The 26,179-nt window shown below is 33.9% G+C and overlaps 1 protein-coding gene across 1 annotated transcript in view; it reads right to left on the bottom strand.

The window, feature by feature from the left end:
• Positions 1–26,179, bottom strand: part of AP3B1 (adaptor related protein complex 3 subunit beta 1) — a 353,422-nt gene that overhangs the window by 83,429 nt on the left and 243,814 nt on the right. Inside the window, exons 19-21 of the mRNA XM_077138668.1 lie at positions 24,571–24,733; positions 21,251–21,398; positions 9,749–9,821 (exon numbers count right to left, since the gene is read on the bottom strand). Of these exons, the coding sequence (XP_076994783.1) occupies positions 9,749–9,821; positions 21,251–21,398; positions 24,571–24,733 (384 nt within the window). The remainder of the gene's footprint in view (positions 1–9,748; positions 9,822–21,250; positions 21,399–24,570; positions 24,734–26,179) is intronic.

Raw genomic sequence — 26,179 nt, 5'->3', positions numbered from 1 at the left:
ATTGGTTTGTTTGTTTGGTTTAACTCCTAACAAATAAGAATATCTCTGTCATATCACAAACTGGATAAAAACTTAAGGGATAGACCAGGTAATAAATTTCAGACTTAACACTATAAAATATTAAAATCTACAGTGTACAACAAAAGATTACAAGACAAACAGGAAATAATGGCCCATCCATAGATAATAATCTAGAACCCATTAATGAAGAGGAAAAGATTTGGACTTAGCAGTTAGAGACTTTAAAAAATCAGTATGTTAAAGGAGAAAAAACTTAAGAATATGAGAAAAACAATGAATGAAAATAATTTGCCATCTGGGGTTCTCTTCAGAGAATTACTGGTGTTAAAGAATTCAATAACTGAACCCTCTCAACAGCAGACTGGTGGTGACAGAAGAATCAGTGAACTCAAAGACAAGACAACTGAAATGATTCAGGTTGAGGCGCAGAAAGAATTTATCCTGTTTGGGGTTCGCTGGACTTCCTGAACGTACATATTCATGTGTTTCGATAAATATGGGATTTTCTGCTACTATTTCTTTGAATACTCCTTCTGCCCCTTTTTTCTTTTTCTTCTTTTTCTGGGATTTCCATAATATAAACATATATGACCCCACAGGTCTCATCAGAAACCCTGGAGGCAAGAAGGCAGTAGTATGAAAATTTTAAAGTGCTGAATGAAAACAATTGTCAACCAAGAATTTTATAGCTGGCAAGACCATCTTTCAAAAATGAGGGAGATCAAGACATTCCCAGATAAACAAGAGCTGAGGGAACTGGTCACAGCTAGACCTGCCATACAAGAAATGCTAAATGAAGTTCTTCAGACTGAAAGGAAAGGACATTAGACAATGGATCAAAGCAACATAAAGAAATGAAGATCTCCAGTAAAGGTAACCATATGGGTAATTATAAATGCAGGTACTATTGTATTATTTGTTACATAATGCTATTAAACAGATAGGAAACTACAAATGTTGGTGAGAATGTGAGGAAATTAGGACACTTATGCATTGCTGGTGGGAATGTACAATGGTACAGCCACTATGGAAGACAGTTTGATGGTTCCTCACAAAAGTAAATATGTAGCTGCCCTATGACCTGGCAATATCACTACTTGTTATATACCCAGAAAAGCTGAAAGCATTGGTGTGCAGAGATCTGCACACTGATGTTCACATCAGCATTATTCATAATCACCAAAAGATGGAAACAATCCAAGTGCCTATCAACAGACGAGCAGATTAACAAAATGTAGTTTATACATATGATGGAATATTATGCAGCAGTAAGATGAAATGACATCCTGAAGCACATGACAAGATGGGTGAACCTTGAGGACATAATGCTGAGTGAAACAAGCCAGACACAAAAGGATAGATACTGTATGATTCCACTTTTATGACAATGGTAAAGGTAAAATCAGAGGCTTATAATACAGAATATAGGGGACCTAGAGATATACAGAATCTAGAGATTGGTGAATTGTTAGCTAATGAGGTTGAACTTAAATGTAAGGAAATAGTTAGAAGGTGAAGGCAGTTCACTAGTGGGTCTATAAGTAATATTACCACATTGAAGGTGAAAATGATTGAAAGGAGTGGTAAAGACCTATATGTCCCAATGATTAACACTACAAATATAAATAAATTCTTGCATGAACTACTGCAAAGGTATGAATCTTGTTCAAAGAATAAATAACTTAGGGGTATAGTGGGAAAACTGCTATTGCATGCTATGGGCTATGTTTAACAGGAAAACATCAAAAGCATCACAGCAACAGCAGGGGTAAAGAACAGGAGGAGGGACAAGAGTTAAGGGGAGGTTTGGGTTTTTTATTTGGTGAGGGTGTGTTTACTGGTTATGTTTATCTTAGGAACAATGAAATCATCTAAAATTGAGAGTGTTGATGGACTGTTGACTTTAGACATTATACATGATGCCCAATGAACAGAGGTGGCTGAAAGATGAACTGACTGAGAAGCAGATTGGTGAATAATGGGGTATACATATAATCGAACTGTGTGCTACTACAAAAAGGAATGAAGTTGTAAGGTATGCAACATTGTGAAAAAACCTGTGGGACATTCGGTAAGTCAAAATAAGCCAGAAACAAAGGAGCAATTATTCTATGGTCTAATTAAGAAACTACTTACAAGAAAACAAGGGCCTGAACTGTAAGCTCTTATAGTAGTCACATTTAGTCTAGTGCAGTAATTGTTATTTCTGGATTTTGAGAGGCTGTTTTACATATGTATAACCTGGCATTTAGAGATAAGAATGAAGTCAATTTGTTTGGGATTGAGGTAATTCCGAATACAGGAGTAAGGAAGACATTGTCTGTATTTTAGAACCTCATCTACTCTTTGAGACCAAAGGAAGAAAGGTTTATTTTGTCCAGAATCTAAATTTTCTGTAGCACATAATCTAACTCAACCTGTCTGGATAGATTATTTAAACAATCTAAGCACAGAGCCAAGAATAGGAATGAGGGCCTTTAATCCTGCATAGCTTAATGTAATGCCTGGATACATCCCAGAGGATATTAAGCAGATAATAAAAAAGTATTGGCAAAGTCCCTTGTGGAATGGGAGAAAAAATATGGATCTTTTAAACTTTACTACCAGGGAACCTTCTGATACTGTGTCAAACATTAGGGACACCCAAATCAACAGGCCAAGCCCTTGATCTTGAGGCTTGCTCTTTTGATGATTATGTACTCAGTGGAGAGCTTAACCTACCTATAAGTATGCCTAAGAGTTGCTTCCAGAGCAACTGTTGCTCAGATATGGTCTAAAAGCCCAATTATGCAAGTGAAATCTCTGCCCTTCCTTTTACGTGGAACATGACATCCAGGGGTTAAAGTCTTTCTCACAGCATGGGAGATGACTTCCAGGGATGAGCCTAGACCTGGCACTGTGGGATAAAAAATGCCATCCTGACAAAAAGAGGGAAAAGAAGTTTAACAAATAAGGTATCAGTGGCTGACAGAATTCAAACAGAGTAGAGAGGCTACTCTGATGGCTACTTTTACACAAGCTTCAGTTAGACACTTCTCCCTATCATAGCTTGCCAAATCCCAACGAAAATCATTTCTGCCAATCCTAAAGAATACCTACAGCAAAATACAAGATTTTACAAAGGGTCCAGGCACTAAGGTAACTTTCCAGAAACCTACAACTTTCAGATGGATCCCTGGACCAGCTAAGTCCTGAAATGCAGAGGGGCCAGCCTCTCCAGAACATCAACTAGTTCCATCGCCCATCCCATATTACTGACAGCCCCTCCCAACATGAAAAAATTAGAATGGGCATAGCCAAAATACCCCCAAAGAGTAGGAAAAAGATCAAAGGTGATGGTGGAGTTATACAGAAAAGGTAGGGTTTAACAAATGGGTATGATTGCTGAATCATTATATTGATATTTCCTTTAATCTCCAGTAATTTAGAGCAGTAAACACTTAAAAGTGTGGAACTGTAACCCATACCAAACTCTGAAATCTGTTTTGCAACTAATTGTCGTGATGTGCTTTGAAATTTATTGCTTTTTTGTATATATGTTTGTGGTAGTTAGATTCAGGTGTCAACTTGGACAGGTGAACATGCCTAGTTCTGTTGCTGTGGACATGAGCCAACGGCATGTGAACCTCCTCTGTTGCTGATTACATCTGTAATCGGCTAGGAGGCATGCCTGCTTCAATGAATGACGTTTGATTTAATTAGCTGTTGCTTAAATGAGAGAGTTCAATGCAGCACAGCCCAAGCAGCTCAGCATACCTCATTTCAGCACTGGCAGCTCAAACCAGGCCTTTGGAGATGCAGAAGGAATCACCCCAGGGAAAGCTGCTGGAACCCAGAGATCTGGAGAGAAGGCCAGCAGAGATCCCCTGTGCCTTCCCACGTAAGAAAGAACCTCAGTTGAAAGTTAGCTGCCTTTCCTCAGAAGAACTATACATTAACTAAATAAATCCCCTTTTATTAAAAGTCAATCTGTCTCTGGTGTATTGCATTCCTGGCAACTAGCAAACTAGAACAATGTTATTTTTAACAAAAAAGAAAAAAAAGTCGATTGTGATGATAAATGCACAGCTATATGATAATACTGTGAACCACTGATTATACACTTTGGATGATTACATGGTACGTGAACATATATATATATAAGTAAATAAATAAATTGGGGAAAATACTTAGACATTTCTCCAAAGAGGATATACAAATGGCCAAAAGCACTTGAAAAGATGCTCAACATCACTAGCTATTAAGAAAATGAAAATCAAAATCAAAATAGTTGCCATTTTACAATCAGCTGAAAGGCTGCTATTAATAAAAAAGAAAATAACAAGTGGAAATATTAAACTACCTCACCTGGAGAATTCCTGATATTTTTGCAAGCAGTGGGAACTACCAATGTAAGAGGCTGGGCCCTTGATCTTGGGCTTGCCCTTATAAAACTTTCTACTGCAAAGGAGAAGCTCTGCTTCCTTATAGTTATGCCCAAAAAGAATTTCTTTGGTTGCTGAGATGTGGCCTCTGTCTCGAAGCCAACTCAGCGGTAAACTCACTGTCCTACCTGCTACGTGGGACATGACTCTCACGGGTGTAAATCTCCCTGGCAACATAGGACATGATTCCCAGGGAAGACTCTGTACCCGGCACTGTGGGACTGAGACAGACTTTTTGACCAAAAGCGGGGAGAGAAATGAGACAAAATAAAGTTTCAATGGATGAGAGATTTCAAATAGAGTCAAGAGGCCATTCTTGATGCTATTCTTATACAGTATATAGATATTCCTTTTTAGTTTGCATTTGAATAGCTAGTAGGAAATACCTGCAACTGTAGCCTTGATTCTTGAAGAAGACTGTATAACTATATAGCTTTTACAGTGTGTCCATGTGATTGTGAAAACCTTGTGGCTGACACTCTCTTTATCCAGTGTATGGACAGATAAGCAAAAAAAAAATAAGGACAATAAATAAATAAATAAATAATAGGGGGCATAATGGTTATGGGATGTTTTGCATTTTTAAAAATGTTTATTTTATGTTATTTTATATTTTGCAGTAATGAAAAATTTCAAAAATTGATTGTGGTGAAAACTATATGTATGAATACTACATGATGAATACTACATGATGACATTGTGAACCACTGATTGTACACTTTGAATGATTATATGGTATGTAAATATGTCTAAATAAAATTGTATTTTAAAAAAAAGACCTAAGAGACATGTCAGCCTATTACCATGTGAGGACTTTTTGGGATTGTTCAAATAAACTGTCAACAACAACAACAAAAAAGAAAATAACAAGTGTTGGAGAAGATACAGAGAAATAGGAACACTTATTCATTGTTGATGGGGATGTAAAATGATGCAGTCACTGTGGAAGAGAGTTTACTAGTTCCTGAGAAAGCAAAGAACAGAATTACCATATGACTATTTCTAGGTAGATATCCTGCAGATTTAATATTTTATTAAGTCATTCATTGTTTGCTGGACATTTGGGTTGCTTCCATCTTTTTGCAGTTGTGAATAATGCCTCTGTAAAAATAGATGCTTTGAACCCAAAAGAGAAGCATCTATTTTTAGAGGCATTATTCACAACTGCAAAAAAACTGATATATACACATACAATGGAATATTATTCAGTTATGAAAAGGGATGAAGTTCTGATATATGTGTCAACACAGATGAACCTTGAAGACACCATGTTGAGTGAAATAAGCCAGATACAAAAGGACAACTATTGTATTACCTCACTTATATGAGATAATTAGAATAAGCAAAGTCACAAGAGTCAGAATCCAACAGATAGGCTACTAGGAGATAGGGTGAGGATAGGAAAAGGAAGTTAATGCCTAAATTGTACAGAGTTTCTATTTTGGTTGATCAAAATGTTTTAGTAATATATGGTGGTGACAGTAGCACAACACTGTAAATGTAAATAACAGCACTGAATAATATAAATTTTAGGTTATATATATGATACTTGAATAAAAATTTTTTTAAAAGTGTACAACATAAACAGCAAAGCCTATGGTAAATGACAGACTATAGCTAATAATACAATTATAAAAATGTTCTTTTATGAATTATTACAAATGGACTACATTAATGCAAGGTGTTAATAACAGGATGGTATATGGGAACTCTGTATTTTAGTCATTGTTTTTCTGTAGATCTACCAAAAAAAAAAGAAATAGCACTTGGTAACTAAAAATAGAAATATACTGTATGCTGAAGATGAAATTTCCCTGAAAATTCAAAAAGTCTTACATTAAACTTCTAGAAAGAAACTTTAATTTTAAAGAAAATATTTGTCTACAAAATCATGCTTTTTAAAAAAGTCAAACAATTAAAATTAGATAATTTTATAAAGTTTTCTTTTTTGCCTTAGCTGCCCTGAAATCCAGAGTCAACTACAAGGAGAAAATGTAATTAGTGTACTCTAGTACTTTGTAACATTTACTCTTAGTACTTCTTAAATGTGCTTTACTTTTATTTATTTTTACAAATTTTAAGCTACTTAAATTGTAAAAGTAATACATATACATTTAAAATATTCAAATGTCACAGAAAGGTATAAAATATGTTACTTTTCTATCCCCAGTTTAGAATTCCTTCCCTAATTCCTTCTAAATTCCCTAATTCCCTTTAAAGGGGCAAAGGCTAATCTACTAGCAATAGTTTCTTCCTTAGCCTTCTGGAAATATATGTATATACAATATGATTGTGCTTGTGTGCAGGACATAACTCTTTTTTTCATTTCTTTTTATACAAGTAAAATCAAGCTATATAAGTATCTTTTTTGTTTACAATATTTTGGCTATGTAATTACCTAATTAGTATATATAGGTTTGTATCAGTTTTGTTAACTGCTACTTTACCCCATTGGTTGACATTTTGATTGTTTTCAGGATTTTGGTGTAATAAACAAGTTGTAATGAAGTTCTTATTTATACCTTTGCATATTTTATTAATTCAACAAATATTTACTGATTGCACACTAACTGACAGGTACTATTCTAGGTACTGGGAATGGCAGTAAACAAAACAGACAATATATGTTTGAGAAACGCAAAGGAGCAGAGCAGCGCGAAATGTGGATAGGAGATAGGAAGGCTCATCTAAAGTCTTAGAAGGAGTAGGAACTTAAGTCTAACAGCAAAAATTCTACTCAAAACCATAGTGAGATACTATTTCATACCCATTAGAATATCTGCTATTAAAAAATGTAAAGTAACAAGTGTCGGAGAAGATGTAGAGAAACAGAACACTCACTCATTGCAGGAGGCAATGTTGCAGCTATTGTGGAAGAGTTTGGCAGTTCCTTAGAAACTTAAGTTACAATTACCATATGACCTGGCAATACCCCTACTAGGATTATACCCAAAATAATTGAAACCAAGGACCTGAATAGATATTTGCATACCGATGTTCATAGTGGCATTATTCACAAGTGCCAAAAAATGGAAGCAACCTAAGTATCAGTCAACCAATGAATGGATAAACAAAATGTGGTATACACACACCATGGCATATTATTCAGCCGTAAAAGGGAACGAAGTGCTGATACATATCACCACATGGATGAACCTTGAAGACATCATGTTGAGTGAAATAAGCCAGACACAAAAGGTCAAATATTGTATGCTCTCACTGATTTGAAATAAGCAAAGTCATGGAGTCAAAATCTAGAATATAGGTTACCAGGGGATGGGGTGGAGATAGGGAATGGGACGTTAAGGCTTAAATGTATAGGGTTCCTATTTGGAATGATGGATATGTTTTGGTAATGGATGGTGGTACTGGTAGCACGATATTGTGAACATAATTAACAGCATTTAATATATATCTGAATGTAGCTAAAAGAGGAAGTGAATATATGGGAACAGAATAAAAATTAAAAAAGAAATTCACAGAACTACAGTACGTAGTGAACACTAAGTTAAATCATAGACTATAGTTTATAATGCAATTACAAAAATGTGCTAGCATCAATTGTAACAAATGTTCCACACCAATGCAAGGTGTAAATAATAAGGTGGTTGTGAAAGTTTAGAGCTGTTATGTGCCCCAGAAAAGGCCATATTCTTTTAATCCATTCTTATGGGTTCAGACCTACTGTAGGTGGGATCTTTTGGTTAGGGAGTTTCAATTGAAATACGACCCATCCAATTTAAGGTGGGTCTTAATCCTTTACTGGAGCCCTTTATGAGAGGATAAAAGACACAAACACTGACAGTTTAGACAGTCACGCCCAGAGACATTTGGAAAGAGCCACTGAAATAAGAACCCATGAGATAAAGACCAGCAGACGTCACCATGTGCCTTCCCATGTGATAGAGGGACCCTGGATGCCAGCAGTCAGTCTTTCCTCAGAGAAGGTATCTTCCTCTCAATCCCTTAATTTGGACATTTTCATGTCCTTAGAACTATAAATGTATAAAACTAATATATCAACATTGAAAAAGCCAACCCATTTTTCAGTATACTGCATTCCAGCAGCTTTAGCAAACTGAAACAGTGGTATATGGTAATACTGTATTTTACAAATGGTTGTTTTTGTAAACCTCAATTTCTCTATTAAACAAAAAAAATTTAAGAAGTGTTTAAAACAAGGAAGGAATGACATATGATTTGCTAATTTATTTGTGGGATGAATTCCTAATAAGAATTGCTATGTCAAAGGATATGGGCAACTTAAGTTTTGATAGATATTGCTAAAATGACTCCAAAAAGGTGCACTTATTTATAGTTCCATCAAAAGCATACACAAAGTGTGTGTTTTTCCAAACCTTAACAACAATTGGATGCCAAACTTAAAACCTTTGCTAGAATTGAAAAATGATTCAAATTTGGGCCCAATTTTACTTCCAATTTTTCTATATTAAGTACTGTCCATAACTATTGGCGATAGGCCAGGTATACAATGGATGCAGAAGAGCCCCATGACAGAATGAAACAATCTAAAACACAACTCACCCCTAGCACAGAAAAATCATATTGAAAAATGGCAGTTGTTTAATATATGCAAAATCTTATTTGTTTACTCTTCTGGTGCAAAATCTACTTACCAACAAAGTTCATTCCACTATTGCCCTCTAACAATGCAGGAGGACTTAAGGGTACTTGGTGAATATACATCTTTGCACACATGGTGAATGAATATATTTGTAGGGCTCTAAATTCATAGAAGCAGATTTGCTGGCACAAGAGTTCTTAGAGAGTTTAAATATTGATAGGTATAGGCAATCTGGCTTCTAGAGGCTTTGTACCAGTTTCCATTCCTACCCAAAGTGTAAAAGTGGAAGATGGTGATGTCCTTTACATTTCCCTTTACTTGTCCAATTTCCTACCTCCCTAAACTTAGATGTAGCAATTCCCATTATCATGTATCAATTCCCAAGATCAATCCCTAGAATCAACATACAACAATGTAAAAGTAGTAAGATAGAGATATTTATTAAAGCAAGTATAAATTACTAAAGCAAAAGATCTTAAAATGAGTTTTATGCACTTTTATTTGACCAATATTTATTCATGTGCTACAAATCGATATGCTGAATAGATAAAAAGATACTAATACAAATAGTTTCTAAAATTTTCTTGTCATAGTCATCTATAAATCTTTCACAACAAATGTTGATACTATATTTTGAGATATGTAAATGAAAGGTACTATAAAAATATAAAGTACTTCCGCTAAACACAGGGGAGAAATTTAAAATTTTAATACTCACAATCATCTAGATCTAGAAGTGAAACATCTTTGGTAAGAGGGTTTCTATATTGCCTTGTTTTTTCTCCTTTCTCCTATAAAATAACAGAAACTTCATTTATTGCATGTTCTCCTTTAAAAATCTATTAAGTCTTTTATACTTTTCTCTAATTAGTCCTTCAAAAATCAAATTATGTTTCCATATGGTTACATGAAATGATTTTTTTGAATTATTTTAAAATCCAACAACTTTTTGCTAACATAAAAAGGTAATGTGGTTCTTTGGTAGAAAGTACACAAATACTCCTGAAAATAATCTCTAACCAAATTGATTTAAGAAAAAGAAATGCTTAAACTATAGTGGTTAGCTCTGAAACTACCAACTGGCTTGTGAGAGGTTGGCCTTTTCTGAGTCTTTGTGACAGGCTCTGTGCTTCATATATCAATGCTGGGTTGTGTCAGACTTCTTTTGCCAAAGATATTCACTAAAATCTATACACAGCACTTCTAGGATCATCTTCTTTGGGGCTGGAAACGATTCAGTTACTTTTTTTTTTTTTTTTAATTTTTTTTAAAATCAAAAAAAGAAAAGAAATTAACACAACATTTAGAAATCATTCCATTCTACACATGCACTCAGTAATTCTTAGTATCATCACATAGATGTATGATCATCATTTCTTAGTACATTTGCATTGATTTAGGAAAAGAACTAGCAAAACAGCAGAAAAAGATATAGAATGTTAATATAGAGAAGAGAATTAAAATAATAATACTAATAATATATATATATATATAAAAAAAGGAAAAAGAAAAAAAACAAAAACAAAAGATACAAACACACAAACAAACAAACAAAAAACCATATTTCAGGTGCAGCTTCATTCAGTGTTCCAACCTAGTTACATTACACTTAGGTATTATTGTGCTGTCCATTTTTGAGTTTTTGTATCTAGTCCTGTTGCACAGTCTGTATTCCTTCAGCTCCAATTACCCATTATCTTACCCTGTTTCTAACTCCTGCTGGTCTCTGTTACCATTGATATATTCCAAGCTGATTCTCGAATGTCGGTTCACATCAGTGGGACCATACAGTATTTGTCCTTTAGTTTTGGGCTAGACTCACTCAGCATCTAACTAGTAAGTGTCTTGGAGAATGCCTATTTGGGTCTAATCTCTTTGGGGTGCACTGCACTTCTTGGATCTGTAATTTTAGGTCTTTCATAAGAGTTGGGAAATTTTCAGTGATAATTTCTTCCATTAGTTTTTCTCCTCCTTTTCCCTTCTCTTCTCCTTCTGGGACACCCACAACACGTATATTTGTGCGCTTCATATTGTCATTCAGTTCCCTGATCCCCTGCTCAAGTTTTTCCATTCTTTTCCCTATAGTTTCTGTTTCTTTTTGGAATTCAGATGTTCCATCCTCCAGTTCACTAATTCTAGCTTCTGTCTCTTTAGATCTACCATTGTAGGTATCCATTGTTTTTTCCATTTTTTCTTCTTTGTCCTTCACTCCCACAAGTTCTGTGATTTGTTTTTTCAGATTTTCTATTTCTTCTTTTTGTTCAGCCCATGTCTTCTTCATGTCCTCCCTCAATTTATTGATTTGGTTTTTGAAGAGTTTTTCCATTTCTGTTCGTATATTCAGCATTAGTTGTCTCAGCTCCTGTATCTCATTTGAACTATTGGTTTGTTCCTTTGACTGGGCCATATCTTCAATTTTCCGAGCGTCATCCATTATTTTCTGCTGGTGTCTGGGCATTTGATCAGATTTCCCTGGGTGTGGGACCCAGCTGGTTGAAAGGTTTTTCTGTGGAATCTCTGGGCTCTGTTTTTCTTTTCCTGCCCAGTAGGTGGCGCTCGTGGCGGTCGTTTGTCTGCGGGGCAGTCGGCCCGGGAAACCGTGCATGGAGGCGGGGGTCGCTGGCCGCGGCTTGGGGGAGTGCCGGTCCAAATTGCCCAGCTGGCCCGAGATGCCAAGCGTGACGGGAGGGCCCCGCTATCCAATGTTCCCAGTCAGACCGGGGAGCCACATGCGTGGAGGGGACCCCAGTCGCCAGCCGCCCCGGCCAGGAAAACGTGCGCCCCTCGGGTATCTCACCGCAGCAGATTCTCCCTGCCCGTTCAGCCGTTCCAGAATGGGGTACGCTGTCTTTTTGGTCTCTGTCGTGACTCCGGGAGCTGTTTCGTGTTGTTTCTGTTTCTTTAGTTGCTTTTCTGGAGGAGGAACTAAGACCCGCGCATCTTACTAAACCGCCATCTTTTCCGGAAGTCCCTCAGTTACTTTTTATATTTACTATTCTCTACCATTTTTTGTTGGGAAGAATAAGTGCTTTACAACATATTTGTACATAATTAGGTCTTCTCTCACTCCAGATTTGTTCATTCAGTTATACTATATTTATATATTATAACCATGGGACAGAAAACAGTGCTCCTAAGCACTGAGGTGTTTAGAGTTAGGTTAGAAATTTAGAAAATATTTTTAAATCTTAAAAAACAAGGATAAAATGTAGTAGCTGTAACATTTTAAACAATTCAAGATTAACAAAAATTAAGAGTATTAGATGTATTGGATCAGGGCTACTTATCTTTATAATCATTATGTTAAACATTAAATCTTATCAAAATTAAGACCCAAACTTAAGTTTTTACTAAAATGTTTCCATTCATTTATTCATTCACGCAAGAAATACATAATGTACATGTGTTATTATACTCTGTGTTATGCAATAGCAAAAAGACAGTCAAGACAGACATAGTCTCTACCTTCAGATAGTTTATAATCTACCAAAGGAGTTTATGGCTTATCATGAGTATCAATTATTATATACATTTTGAAGTATTTCTCTAAGATATCACCGAAACAAAAGTTACATTACCGTAATTTTAAGTCTACATAGACATCACAACAGTACTCATAAGTGAACAAGAGTATTGCATCAAATTATACGATGAGACATTTTTAAGTGATTTTAAGTTGACTATTTTTTCCTTTATGCCAATACCCAGAATTATTTTCAAAGATCATACTGTAACACACATAAGAACAAACTAAAACATTTTCACTAGAATACTGATATCAGCATTGATTTTCTTCTTCAAAATAATTATTTCTATTTTCTTAAAAAACAAAACAACCAACATTTACTCCTCTCTCCATCCTTCAAGTGAATAACGATTTTTAGGACTGAGAAAAAAAAAAACAAAACACAGAAGAAATGTTAGTTTTGAGGCTAAAATTTAAAAACTTCAAGTAACTGAATTTAAAAACTTCAGAGTGTAAAGACCATCTCATCCAGAATACCATTCCTGGGAAGAAAGAACATATAACGTAAAGAGCTTATCATCATGTGACTTATCAAAATGCTATGCTGAGCAGAATGGGTGTAGTAGGCTTCCTATAAGCTACAACAGTGCACAACTATATTCACAGAACTGGAACCTCTCCACCTGAAAAATTAGAAACCTATCAAATCAAGATAAAGTTAAAGCTGGAGGCAAGTCTACACTTTATTTTCTACTTCACAGCCAAGAATGTATAACAACATCTATTAAATATACATCAGGTTACATACGACACAGGACAGAGCCGCATGTGAAACTGGCATAATCTCTTATTAGAAGCCTAAAACAGAAAGAAAAAGGGCTCTCAAAAGGACAGAATTTCATTGACTTTCTGGGAACAGCAAATAACCAGTGACTGAAATACAACATTAGCAATAGATAATGGTCATTTCTACCAAATTGAAAAAGCCTTGCATTCTGATCAAGGCGATAAAAAGCTTTGTGATGTGTTTGGCATTTCTCTTATATTATATTTCATTTTTCATTTAAAAAAATCCATACTAACTTCAAAACGTTTTCATACTTAAAGGAGCTACTATAAAAATAAAAATCTGAATTCTAAACAAAGAAGTTAAGAGCTCCATTCCATCAAACATTCCTCCATTTGCAATTCATCTTGGTAATAGAGACAGAACCTGGGTAAATGCATATAGGACTTGAGGCAGGAGATTTTTCTTGCTCAATGCATAATTCATGTGCTCCGCCTGCAAAGTGTGTAAAATGAGAATTTCACACTGCAGCATGAGCCATGGAGCTGCAGAGAAAAGGCAGATGAAATCATATTTTACTGTGTGAATTTTATTCCTTACCCTCCCAATATTTATACAAAACCATCACTGACAAACCAAACACACTGACAGATCACCCACTGTTTCCATTGTGTTAGTACTTGAGAAGAGATCAGGCAGAAAGATAGACAATTTGTTTTTGTATATTTTTTAAATAGAGGATTAGGTTTTTAACAGCCGAGTGACTGTATTAGACTTTTATAAGGACAACAGCTACTGATCTTAAAATCTCACTACAAAAATATCTAGTTATCAATTCATCGTCCTCAAATCTCCATTTTGTTTCTATGGTATTCGATCATACATTTCAACACATCAACATTTTAAAAATGAAATACAAAGTCACAGGGTTAAGAAACTGATTTCTATTTAATATATTTCATTTCAAATAATAAATAAAAGATCCTGGAAAAATTTATTAAGCTCCAAATAATACACACAGAAATATGTAGTAATATGCCCATAAAGATTTTTATGTATTATGCATGTTCGTTTTTATACTAATAAGAAAAAAAGCAAGTAGAAAAAAAGGATCTGACATGGAAAGCACCAAATATACTTCCTAAGAGGAAACCATCATGAAGAGGTTTTAAATTTAAAAATATAAGATAGAATAAGCTGCATGTAAAGTTCATCAAACCTATACTATGCTTTGAAATCAACAGTTAAAAGCTAATTTTTAGCCTCACATGGCAAGTTATTTGCATGAAATATTCTCAATTAGAATTCCCAACCAAGGAAAATTTAATGACTCTCCTGCCTTCAAGTCATGTAACAGATTTGATTTTAAAAATCTGAGGCTCAATACTTTAAAACAAATGCTTTAAAACAGAAGTACATTACCTATAACTTGAGACTTCTTTGTAAGATAAGTTGTTAAAACAAATCTTCCCCTATTAGATTACACCTACTTCAGTGTAACAAAGCTTGCTTAAGTGGCATTCTCTTTAAATTAAAGATATCAGTTGAAGTGAGTTGATATTTCTGTTTTAGAGAATGAAAGTATGAACAAAACTGGGAAAGACAAATTTAAAAAGGAAAGCCTCTGAATTGTTTAAGTAAGAATCAATATTCTTCAATATTCACAGAAGTTATGTAATTGTAACATACATATATGCTTGTAAAAGCACAAGTAAAACTTATTTCCTATTTCTCAAATAAAGAAAACCAATCAGAAAATACTTCCTTTCATTCTTATCCACGATCTCTTTCATACTATATGCTAAATTTACTTTATCCGCAAGAATATTTCACTTGATAGGTCTAACTTTAAAGTAAACGTTATCATTTACTGGCATTTAGACACTAGTCACAACCAGTGACTGGTTTTTAGAGCACTTAATAGATTTACTTAGTTTCTTTGTACCTCTCAAAAAAGGATTAGCAGAGTTTTATGAAATATATATAGCCTATGAAAAAGACAACTGACGACAGTTTTTAGAACACTGTTAGATACATAGATGGAGCTGTTTTTTATTTCCCACAGCTAGTACACATATTAATCTTTATTTTAATTCAAACATGGGAATGCTCTTAATATTAAAAAGTGTTAAGGGAAAACATGCTAAATACTAGATCTTTTACTTCACACTGATAGATAATTATACTTTATATACAATTTATATATTAAAATATTGTAAATATATAAAAGGTAAATGCATAAAAGTTATTCACAGTAAAATTATAATCAGGATTTTAAAATCTCATTGTAATCATAGATTATCTAAATCTTCAGTAGTTGGTACACATATACTTCACATATAACCAGAACTATTGCTTCCACAATCAAGATGCTATGAGTGGACTAAAATAAGATGATAGCTGAAATAACCATGCTATGTAAGAATGTTCTAAATAAAGAAAAACAAAACTAGAAACTTTAAAAAAGATATGATTTTATATGAAATTGTCTCCATCTATTCAATAGATAATTTTAACTTAACAGAATATAACTTAATTATATCAGTAAAGAATAAGATAAAGTTCTATGATGTGAATCTTTTTCCTGATACAATGTGGTCTTTATTACTGCTTTTCTTCTCCACTCTTCTTTGTAAAATTTTTGCTTTCTCACTGCACTGTGTAAGGTATGTAAAAGTACTTTAAAATATGGAACTATTAAAAAAAATTTTGTTGTAGGTATTATTTGGGGCAAAAGAATTATGTCATAAAAAGTATTAGACTTCTTAAAATATTTCTAAATTTAATGTATTTCAAGACAAGTACATCTATAACTAAAAATATTTTTGCTCACTGAAATAACTAATGTTCCGAGCAAGATAAGTTTCTTCGGTAATACCAACGTCAAACAAGGGAAACTTCCAGTCAATAAAACAAACTTACAAACAGGACACCAGAATGTATGGTTACAGCTCTGAGCCTTAAGTGCTGGGGCCTGGTGCTGAACGGCAAATACTTTAGGAACATCAACAATGAAGCAGTGGTTCTCATCCTTTTGACTGTCCCTACATTATTCACATGTGTAATACTCTCTAATTGGTAAGACTTCCATTGCATACTTTCCTTCTTACTGTATTTTCTTTAATATGAGAAATAGTGAAAAGAAGAGCAAAGGCATAGAAACAGGAACACACAAAGCATGTTAAGAGAACCACAAACAGTCTTTTGGGATTAGAACACCCGGAACAGAAAAGAGGTAAGACTAGAAAGGCAGGTGTGGACATGTTGGCCTGTAGAGTTTACTGAACACAAATGGCAATAGGACATCATTACAAATAAATTTAACATTAATCTGGCAAATGTAAAGAAGGACTGAGGCTGGAGAAAAGTCTGAGGATGACGAAAGGCAATGGCCTATGACTGAGGTAACGAGCTGATCTAGAAAGGTGGCAGTGGGAACTAATATGCAGAATCTACAGGAAATGGCAAATGTCTAAATGTACAGGATGAGGAAGGAGTCAAAGATAATTCTGTAGCTACACAGCTGGGTGAGTAAAAAGAATGTTGATACCAAATGGGAGAACATGTCTTCTAGACATATTACATTTGGATACCAGCAGTTTCAGGTAAGTCTCGGAAGTTAGTCTGAATTTGGGAAGAAAAGCTGGAGCTGTTCTATGGATCTGAAGTCACTGCCATAGAAATAACTCACATAAATGTTTTAGCTGAAGAAAAGAATGTGAATGCGATCCCACAACAGGGAAAATTTACAGAAAAAAAAAAGTTTAAACGAAAATGAATTCAGATCAACAAATGTGTTTTAAAAATTATGTATACTAAGTACTAGTTTTTTTAGCAATGTGCACACCTAGGTGTCAGAAGGGGATAAAAGAGAAGTAATCAAAGAATGAATGTCTGAAGAAGTTAGGAGAAAAAGGGTGCAGACAAATTCAAGTAGTAAGGTAATGGTCATACAAGAAGGCAGAGAAAGACAATGACTAAGAGGGGCCACTGGGTTTGGGTTAAGACCATGGGGACCTTTCAAAGTAATAACCATAAGAAATGATAGCGGTAGAAACAAATTTGTAAAGGACTAAGGTTAAGAGATTGTAGATGGAGAATATATAGATTATTTTTCCAAAATCTTGTCTCTCTTCCTCTACTCATCTCCCTCCTCCTCTTTTTAAGTGCTAGAAAATACTTTGGTATTTTGATAGGCAGAGATGGAATTAGTGCAGGAAGAGACTGAAGGTGTAAAGAAGGCACATGATTATTAACAATACAAGGCCCAAAGGTACCAGGACTTATTCTTGGCTAAGTGGATAGGGATCACTTACCCAGAACTAAATGCAAAGAGAAGGGAGGTATAACAGAGTTTTGAGTTAGAGAGAGGAGAGATATGAGACACTCAAAACGGATGGCAGTTCAGTCTTCTGAAGAAAGCAGATGAGCACACAGGCTGCAGTTATGGAGTCCTAACTGCAGGTTAGTTTAAAACTTGACGGTGTGATAACAGTCAAGAAACTGCAGAAGGCTTAGGGTTACAAAAAAATTAGATTCCTTTTAGCATCATTCTACAACTCTATTATTGATCTCTCATAGAATTAATATTGCTCAAATTAAAAAATGCTATTTGAATTTATATTTTGACTAGTACATTTCTTAATTTAATGTATATGGACAGTTTAATTGAACACCATAAGTACATGGAACCTTGAAGAGGGCATGAGTTTTTGTAGGTTTGTCCAGGTTAGTTGATGACCTGATAAATCCTAGAGTGATTTGAACAGTGAATAAAGAAGTATTTGCAAAATTCCCTTGGGGAAATGGGGAGAAAGGGGGAAAATTCAACTTTCCCATTTGGAGAATTTCTGATATTCTTGCAAGCAGTGGGGACAACCAAATCAACAGGCTGAGCCCTCAATCTTGGGGCTTGCCCCTATGAAACTTATTCCTGCAAAGAACAGACTAAGCCTACTAAAAATTAGGCCTAAAAGTCATCCCCAGAGAACCTCTTTTGTTGCTCAGATGTGGCCTCTCTCTCTCTCTAAGCCAACTTAGCATGTGAATTCACTGCCTTCCCCTCTATGTGGGACACGACTCCCAGAGGTGTAAATCTCCCAGGCAACATGGGACAGAAAGCCTGGGATAAGCCAGGACTTGGCATCAAGAGATTGAGAAAGCCTTCTTGACCAAAAAGGGGAAGAGGGAAATGAGATAAAATAAAGTTTCAGGGGCTGAGAGATTTCAGAGTCGAGAGGTTTTATCCTGGTTATATAGATTTCCCTTCTTAGTTTATGGTATATTGGAGTGGCTAGACGGAAGTACCTGAAACTATACTATGTTCCAGTAGCCTAGATTCCTGAAGACAATTGTATAAAGATAGAATGTTTACAATGTGACTGTGTGATTGTGAGAACCTTGTGTTTGATGCTCTTTATATCCAGGGTATGGACAGATGAGGTAAAAATATGGATAAAAATAAGTAAATAATAGGGGGGGAAAAGGGTAAATAAATTGGGTAGATGGAAATTCTAGTGGTCAATGAGAGGGTGGGGTGAGCAGAGTGAGGGTTATGGCATGTATGAGGTTTTTCCTTTCTTCTTTTTATTTCTTTTGTTGGAATGGTGCAAATGTTCAAAAAATGATCATGGTGATGAATGTACAACTAAGTGATGATATTGTGAGTCATTGATTGTACACCATGTATGGAATGTTTTTATGTCAAGAATATATGTTTGTATATTAAGTTTTTACAATAAAGAAAATGCGGTTTGATATTTATATAGTGCTTCACATTGATCTATCACATTTGAGATTGTATAATAATATCTGAAAGTAGAATGGGATTCACATTTCTTCTCTATAGATGAGGAAACTGAGGCATGCATCATTATCTCTCATCAAGCAAAATACTATATCAGTTTATCTCCTAGGACCATCATAAAAATTAACTGTTTTGAAAGCCATATATTCAAGAGAACTCATTTTCATGCTCAATGTCCCTAAAATATATAGTCCAGATGAAAGAAAAGAGAAAGAATAAAAGTTATAGATTTAGTAGGACTGCAGATATAAGGCATATGAATTTTTGGCATTAATATACTGTGGCACACCCATCTGCCTTCATTATTCACAATTTAGGGTAGAAGCCATACCATTATGTGCAAGGAGGACTTTTCCACAATTAATAAAGTTGCCCATTATTAGGAAATTGGTACACTTCTCATTGCATGGTAAAGCCTGAATCATTCAGAAAGAAGTGGAGAGAAATCAGTAGTTATGACTGCTCTGAGTAGTTATCAAATGCTAAATTCAAACAAATAAGCAACCATATCTGCTTCTTATGACAGGAAAAGGGATTCTAACAGAAAATAAGCCATCTAAGCAAAAAACACGGATACAAAATTATCAACAATTTGAATAAAAACAGAATTTTTCAAGAGTCATGACTCATTACAATATTTGAATTTTTATACTGATGTTCTATAGTAAAATATTTTTAACTGTTAACAATTAAATCTGATAACTGAAAGTCTCTGACAAAGAAGAAACAAATTAAATCACTGACCTAAGGTTAAACTGCAGCTTTTTTTTTTTTTTTTTGGCATGGGCAGGCTCTGGGAATTGAACCTGGGTCTCCGATACAGCAGGCAAGAATTCTGACGCTGAGCCACCATTGCCCCACCCTCAACTATAGTTTTTAAAGAGGCTCCTGAAGCTAAGCTTCTAATTATTATATCAGTACAAAATCTACCCCAATTTTTCAATTTTATCAAAATATTGAAAAAAATAACTGGTTTCAATTATACCCACTTCATATTAGTTCTTTTCTTGTTCTATCATTTTAAAAAATACTGATTTCTCATTTTGGGTTATACTTTCAATGTCAATTTTAAAATCTCCTTTATTTTAAATAATATTTTAAGTTTTTTCTGTAATTTGATATAAGTTGGAAATATGAGTACATCAAACTGTGATATATTTTTATGAGACTAAATTAAGAAACATAAAGATCTCCAAGATTTTATAGTGAATTTTTGAAAAACAGAGACCAAATACTAGTCAATTTTCAAATATGCTCTTTCTTAAACAACGCATCCTGGATGGGGAAGGCAATGTTTACTTCAATGAGTTTATTTTCATCCTTGCTTACTCAGATGACATACTGAAGGAATCTGAGTTAAGAGAACTAACAAAATAAATGAGTAAAGCATTAAGCTCCAAAGAAATTGAATTCACTGAAAGGCAGGGTCAGACCATATTTTCAACATATGGAATAATAGTTTATAAATAAAACTGCATATCAAGCCTACCAAGTTATCCATTTACAGGAACGGAGTGAAAATTAAAGATAATTCTCATTAGATTTGGGTTTTATATTAATAACTATATTCTGTGATTTAAACTTTTATTTTTGCTGCTCTGCAGACAGTTTCAACATTACAACTATTACATGAATGTTTTTATATTCGTTTTTAGGAAATGGTTACTACATTTTTATTAACTAGTAAACATGTATACCTTTTAGTTAAATTGTTAAAAGCATTCTATTACTAAAATTTTAAAAAGTATATTAGTCTCAATTTCTTATGATGTATGTGTATTTATATTCCTTTGCTCAATATTATTTCAATACTACTTTTACTTTCCGTTTAACAAAGTCTGCCTTGTCAAAACATAGTGAAGAACAAAAAAAGCAGTGCTCAAAACACTGAGAGCCCCCTTTCTGTTTCTAACATCTTTGCATGGTTGCAAGGCTGGGTTATAAAGGAAATGATTATCCAGGAGAGAAAAAAAAAGTCAGATGTGGGTGAACGAAGACATTGTTTATTTTCATTGACAGTGAAAATGTTAAATAACTATTCCTTATTCGTAACTTTTGGAAAAACACATTCTGAAATATTTTCAGAAATATTTATTCTTAACTGGCAAAAGGTTGTATCAATATTTACCTTCAATTATAACAAATGTCTAATATTTCTTACCTTAGTGACTTTTCTGGATTCTGATTCACTTTCAGAGTCTGATTCTGATTCAGAATCTGAAGAACTTTCTTCTATTGAACTAGATTCAGCATGGGAAGAATCTGAAGATTTAGATATTTCATTTTCCTTTTCTCCATCTTCATAATCACTATGCATAATAATAAAATTTGACATACTAACTTTCAATCCTTTATATAAAAAAGTATGTAGTTAAAAAATCAAACATTGCTATTTGTCCATTTTACACATAAATTAGAACCTTTATTAGATAAATATATTCCACTGAGAACCACTTCTCTTTAGCATATAAAAGACCATAAAAATTCCAGAACATATTAGCGAAATAATAATAAAAATAGTATTATCTATATAACCAAATAAATCAGAACACATTCAAACTCAACTGTATTATATCATACTCTCCTCAAATAACAAAGTTCCTAAAATAATACTAAATGATATAATTGACAATAAAATAGAAAATAATTGATAAATTGGATTAATATCTGATTTATTAGGAATATACATTTAGCACTAACAACAATAAATTAAAAGATATTTAAGCTGATTTTAAAATGATGTCTCAGAATACCAGGTATTTATTAATAAACTGAAATATTTATACATCTACTTTTGCTAAAATAGACTTGTGCTTTTAATTTTGCTATCCAAGAAAATTATTTACAGATATTCCCAACTATGTGCCTCAAACACATTAAATGACAAAATGTTAATCAATTCAAAAGTGAAGTCTTCTAATGCATTAAGTCTTACTAACAATATTAAAATAATCAAATATAAACACTTTAAATACCAAATGATCGTACTTAAATGCCTAATGCTATTCACTCATTTGTTCACCTTAGTCATTCAAAAATAAATATTTATTGACTGCCCACTATATGCTGGTACTCTGTTAGGGGCTAACGATAACAATGGTAAGGTACAGATAATCTCTGTGTCTACTCTGTGGAGTGTACAGTACACTGGAAGACACAGAGAAGCAGAATGGTAGTGACAACAAAGCATAATAATAGGCAATAAAATACAGTGTATTATGAAAACATCTGGAGGACCACCTAAACAAACTTAAAAAAGTTAGGGAATGCTTCTTGGAGGAAGAGACATATAATTTGGAGAATAAAACAAACAAAAGGGGAGGGAGGCAGCTCTCCAAGGAGAAGGAATAACATGTGAGATGGCCAGAAGTCCTTCTCTCAGGGAAGAGAGATGCCTGTGGTGTTTGTCATTTTCCCAAAACTGAGGATCTAGTTCTCACGGTCTTCCATTTAAAATAATATAAATAATCTCTCTCTCTCTCTTTTTTTTTAAAGATCTCCCTTGTGTCAGGCAGTGTTAGGTATTTTAAATCCATTATCTAATTTATATGTTTCAACATATTCTTCTCAGGTTCATTACCAACCCATCTGCAATAATGATGCTAATATTCAGAAAGGTTAAGTAACTTGCTCACGGACACAGCCAGAAGGTGAACAATTGGAATTTGAACTCAAGTCTGTCTTACAATAAAGTCTGTATATTTTAACACTATGCCAAATCTATCTGCCTTCGAATGAAAACACTTTGAAATATAGAACTCCTACCCTCAAATTTAGTCATAAACAGTTATAATTAATAAAGGGTAGCTTTAAAGATATTTAAAGATTCTTAAGCTTTAAAAATTATCATACAGTTATACTGGCAAAGCTTTAAAAAGAGACAGAAAACCATGGAGTGGGGTAGGAAGTGGTGAGCCAAGGGAAGAATCGGTATTTCCAAAATTGAGTTTGTGGAGGAAATATGATTGCTGTTAATTAAAAATGGAGCCATGGTAACATCTCAGAACATATGTAATTATATCTGAAGACTAAAAAATACATTAATTTTTTACCCTAGCAAAGAATAATAATTAATTATACTCAATTCACTGGTTAAAACATTTACTTATAAATATTAGATTTAGAATGTATTTATGGTTTCCCTTGGTGTAATAAACAATTCTTTTAAATTGAAACTGGAGCAAAGAGAAAAGCCCATTTCTAAAGAAAAATAAAATCAATATAATACATTTGTAGCATGCTGATTTCTGCTATTTGAAAAGATATTTAGCGCACGGAAGAGAATCTTCCCTTTCTATAAATGAGACACTTCCTATAAACCAGGTCTTCATAGAAATTCTGTTATTATACCAAACATACAGAATTTCTCAAAAAAAGGTTATTATGAACCAAGCAAATCCTTTGTTGCAACAAGTGAATGATTCTGAATATACTTAACTTCTAGCTTTTATGATAAGATTTTAAAGATAAAATGTTATTTGATTATGCATCACTCAATTTTGATGGTAATTATTGTTTACCTTACAGCTTAGAGTTTCAGATGTTAATCTAATGAAAAGAATTTACTGGTAACTAGCTTTTTAACTTTGCAGTGATGAAAAGCCTGTATTAATTTAACCTACAGATTTCATTTGTTCTGAACAGGAAAAACAATATAAATCACTTTTAAAATCATTAAATCCTGACTTAAATTAATAAAGTCATAATTAGGGCATTATGCTGTGTTTGTTATGGAAGTGGCAGGGCGAGCTGCTTTAATTACTGTCTGTAATAAAAGGAGCAGAGAGCGTACTGCGCCCCAATCAGTGCTGTCAGCCACGACTGAGCCAAGCTGCAAGCTCATCAAGTAAGTGGGCAGCAGGCCCCTGAGGAAAGGGCCGTCATGTCTGCAGAGGCCACTTGCTGACAGCAGTGGGGAAAACAGATTCACACAATCGAAGGTATTACCCCAATTACTCAAAATTTTAAAGACTCTTTAATACACGATAATGTTGTTGATAATGGGAGATCTTAAAAAGTGCTAATACTTAAATATCTTATTATGACTGTCTTCCTTCACAGCCCTTGACTCTTTGGATCATAATCTTTTTAATATAACATTATTTAGAAAAATCAATTGTCTTAGTTACATAATGGTAAGTGCTGAAGGATTTAATTTTAGTCCTCAGCAAAATTGCTACAAAAGGTAATTAAGTGTTCATACCCACTGATTGATCACTTAACTCAGCCTTCCAAGGTTACGCCAATTGTCAAAATGTAACCCCAAGATTTGTTCAAGTTCAAAATGAAAACTCAGTACAAGTAGGAGTCTAATGTGAACTACTAGTATTTTAAATTAATTTAAAGACATTTAATATCCATTTTTGGGAGAAACCCACTCACATTTATTTTCTCATTCATTCGATGAATTAAGGAAAATATTAACCTAAAGGAAAACATCACAGAATATTTTTTGAAAGAAATTCGGACAAAAATTTTTACCTTTTCCCTTTAGTTTTAGAGTTCCTCTTGGCTGTTCTTTTGTTTTCTATTTCTGATTCACTTCCACTCTCACTCTCATGCTCGCTGGAAGAGTCTTTGCTGCTGTCATCACTACTGTCTCCTTCCTCCCCTTGTTCTCCACTTTTACTTCCAGATTCACTCTCTGAAAAAATAACCAGATGTTCTTTGATTTATAGCTATTTAATTATACATAAGGACACACATAACTGTCAATAGTCATCACAAATGAAACCAGATGTTGAGTGTTTACTAAGTGGACCCCACCTGTTCAACACTTTATATTTCCACACCCCTTTTCATTCAGCAGGGTGAGCCTGGAGGGACTCAAAAACACAGAGAAGACTCTTTGATAATAAGAAAAGCAAAGAGAAGATAAACCAAATAAAACAATTTTTAGAGAACCCCACTTTACAAACTGTAGCTACTAGCTATGGAAAAAAACTTCTCTGTTGTTGAAGAATGATGGAAAGCTAAAGAAATAACTCTGAATTCCTCTACTTGTTAACAGAAAATTTATTTACAGAAAAAGAAGGTTACACTTGAATCTGTTCAGGAACAAATTTTGAGAGTGAAATGAGCCATTCAAAAAAACTCCCCAAAATTCTGAAGTCAAACAACAAGCAAAATTGCTAATTACTTATTTTAGCTAGATAAAAATTTTAGATAAAAAAGATAATAAAGTTACATTGAGGAGTTAAAAAGTTTTATTTATAACTTATGGTATACTAGGACCCTTTGGAGAAGTGATGCATACAGTACATAGTTACATCCTAAAGGACAAACTTGCGTCTACCTATAATGTATGCATGAAATAATCTTAAATTAAAGCATGTTCTAATGGGTATACTATATCTATTTCCTAAGGATTCATTTAGGCACCACAGTGAAAAAGTAGGACTGCTCATATTCCTTTGGGGTAGCCTGAAGTGATTAAAAGCATGGGTTCTCAAGTTGAAATGTGAAGGTTCAAATCCTGATACGAGTTCTAAGACCGAGAATTTATTTAATCTCCTTGGGTCTCAAGTTTCCCTTTCAGCAAGTGTGTATAATAATAATAGCTACTATACAGAGCTGTTGTGAAGATAAATGATTTGAAACATGTAAAGGTGAGTATAACAGTGCCAACTACATGGTAAGGCACTCATTATCATCATCTTCTACAAAGAACAAAATTCACTTTACCCAAATGTTAGAAAGAAAATCTATAAGAAAGGACATTTTGAATTTGTTGTGACATCAAAGTTATGCACACACACCTTAACTCAAGTAATTGGTAATGTACCGTAAATAATGAAAAGAAACTGCAGCATCTATGGTATTGCATATTACTACAGGAGAGTTCAACATTAACCCGGGTCCAGTTCACTTCAGGCACTGTTATTTAAAATGACAGGTTAGTAAAATCCTTAAGAAATGTATTTATTCTCAAAAGGATTTGCTCATTAGAAAACAAATCTCCTAACTTCTAATCTTCTGATTTTTTCCCTCCAGCAGCTACAATGAAACTCTTGTCACATCCCTCACTCCTGCATATATTCAGATAAACCCTGTAAAGCCATAGCGTTAATGGAATATTACAAACATGTAC

Source organism: Tamandua tetradactyla, chromosome 21, assembly GCF_023851605.1.
Source record: "Tamandua tetradactyla isolate mTamTet1 chromosome 21, mTamTet1.pri, whole genome shotgun sequence".
Lineage (NCBI taxonomy): Eukaryota > Metazoa > Chordata > Mammalia > Pilosa > Myrmecophagidae > Tamandua > Tamandua tetradactyla.
The sequence above is the reverse complement of the archived record's forward strand: the minus strand, read 5'-3'. Positions and strand labels throughout refer to the sequence as shown.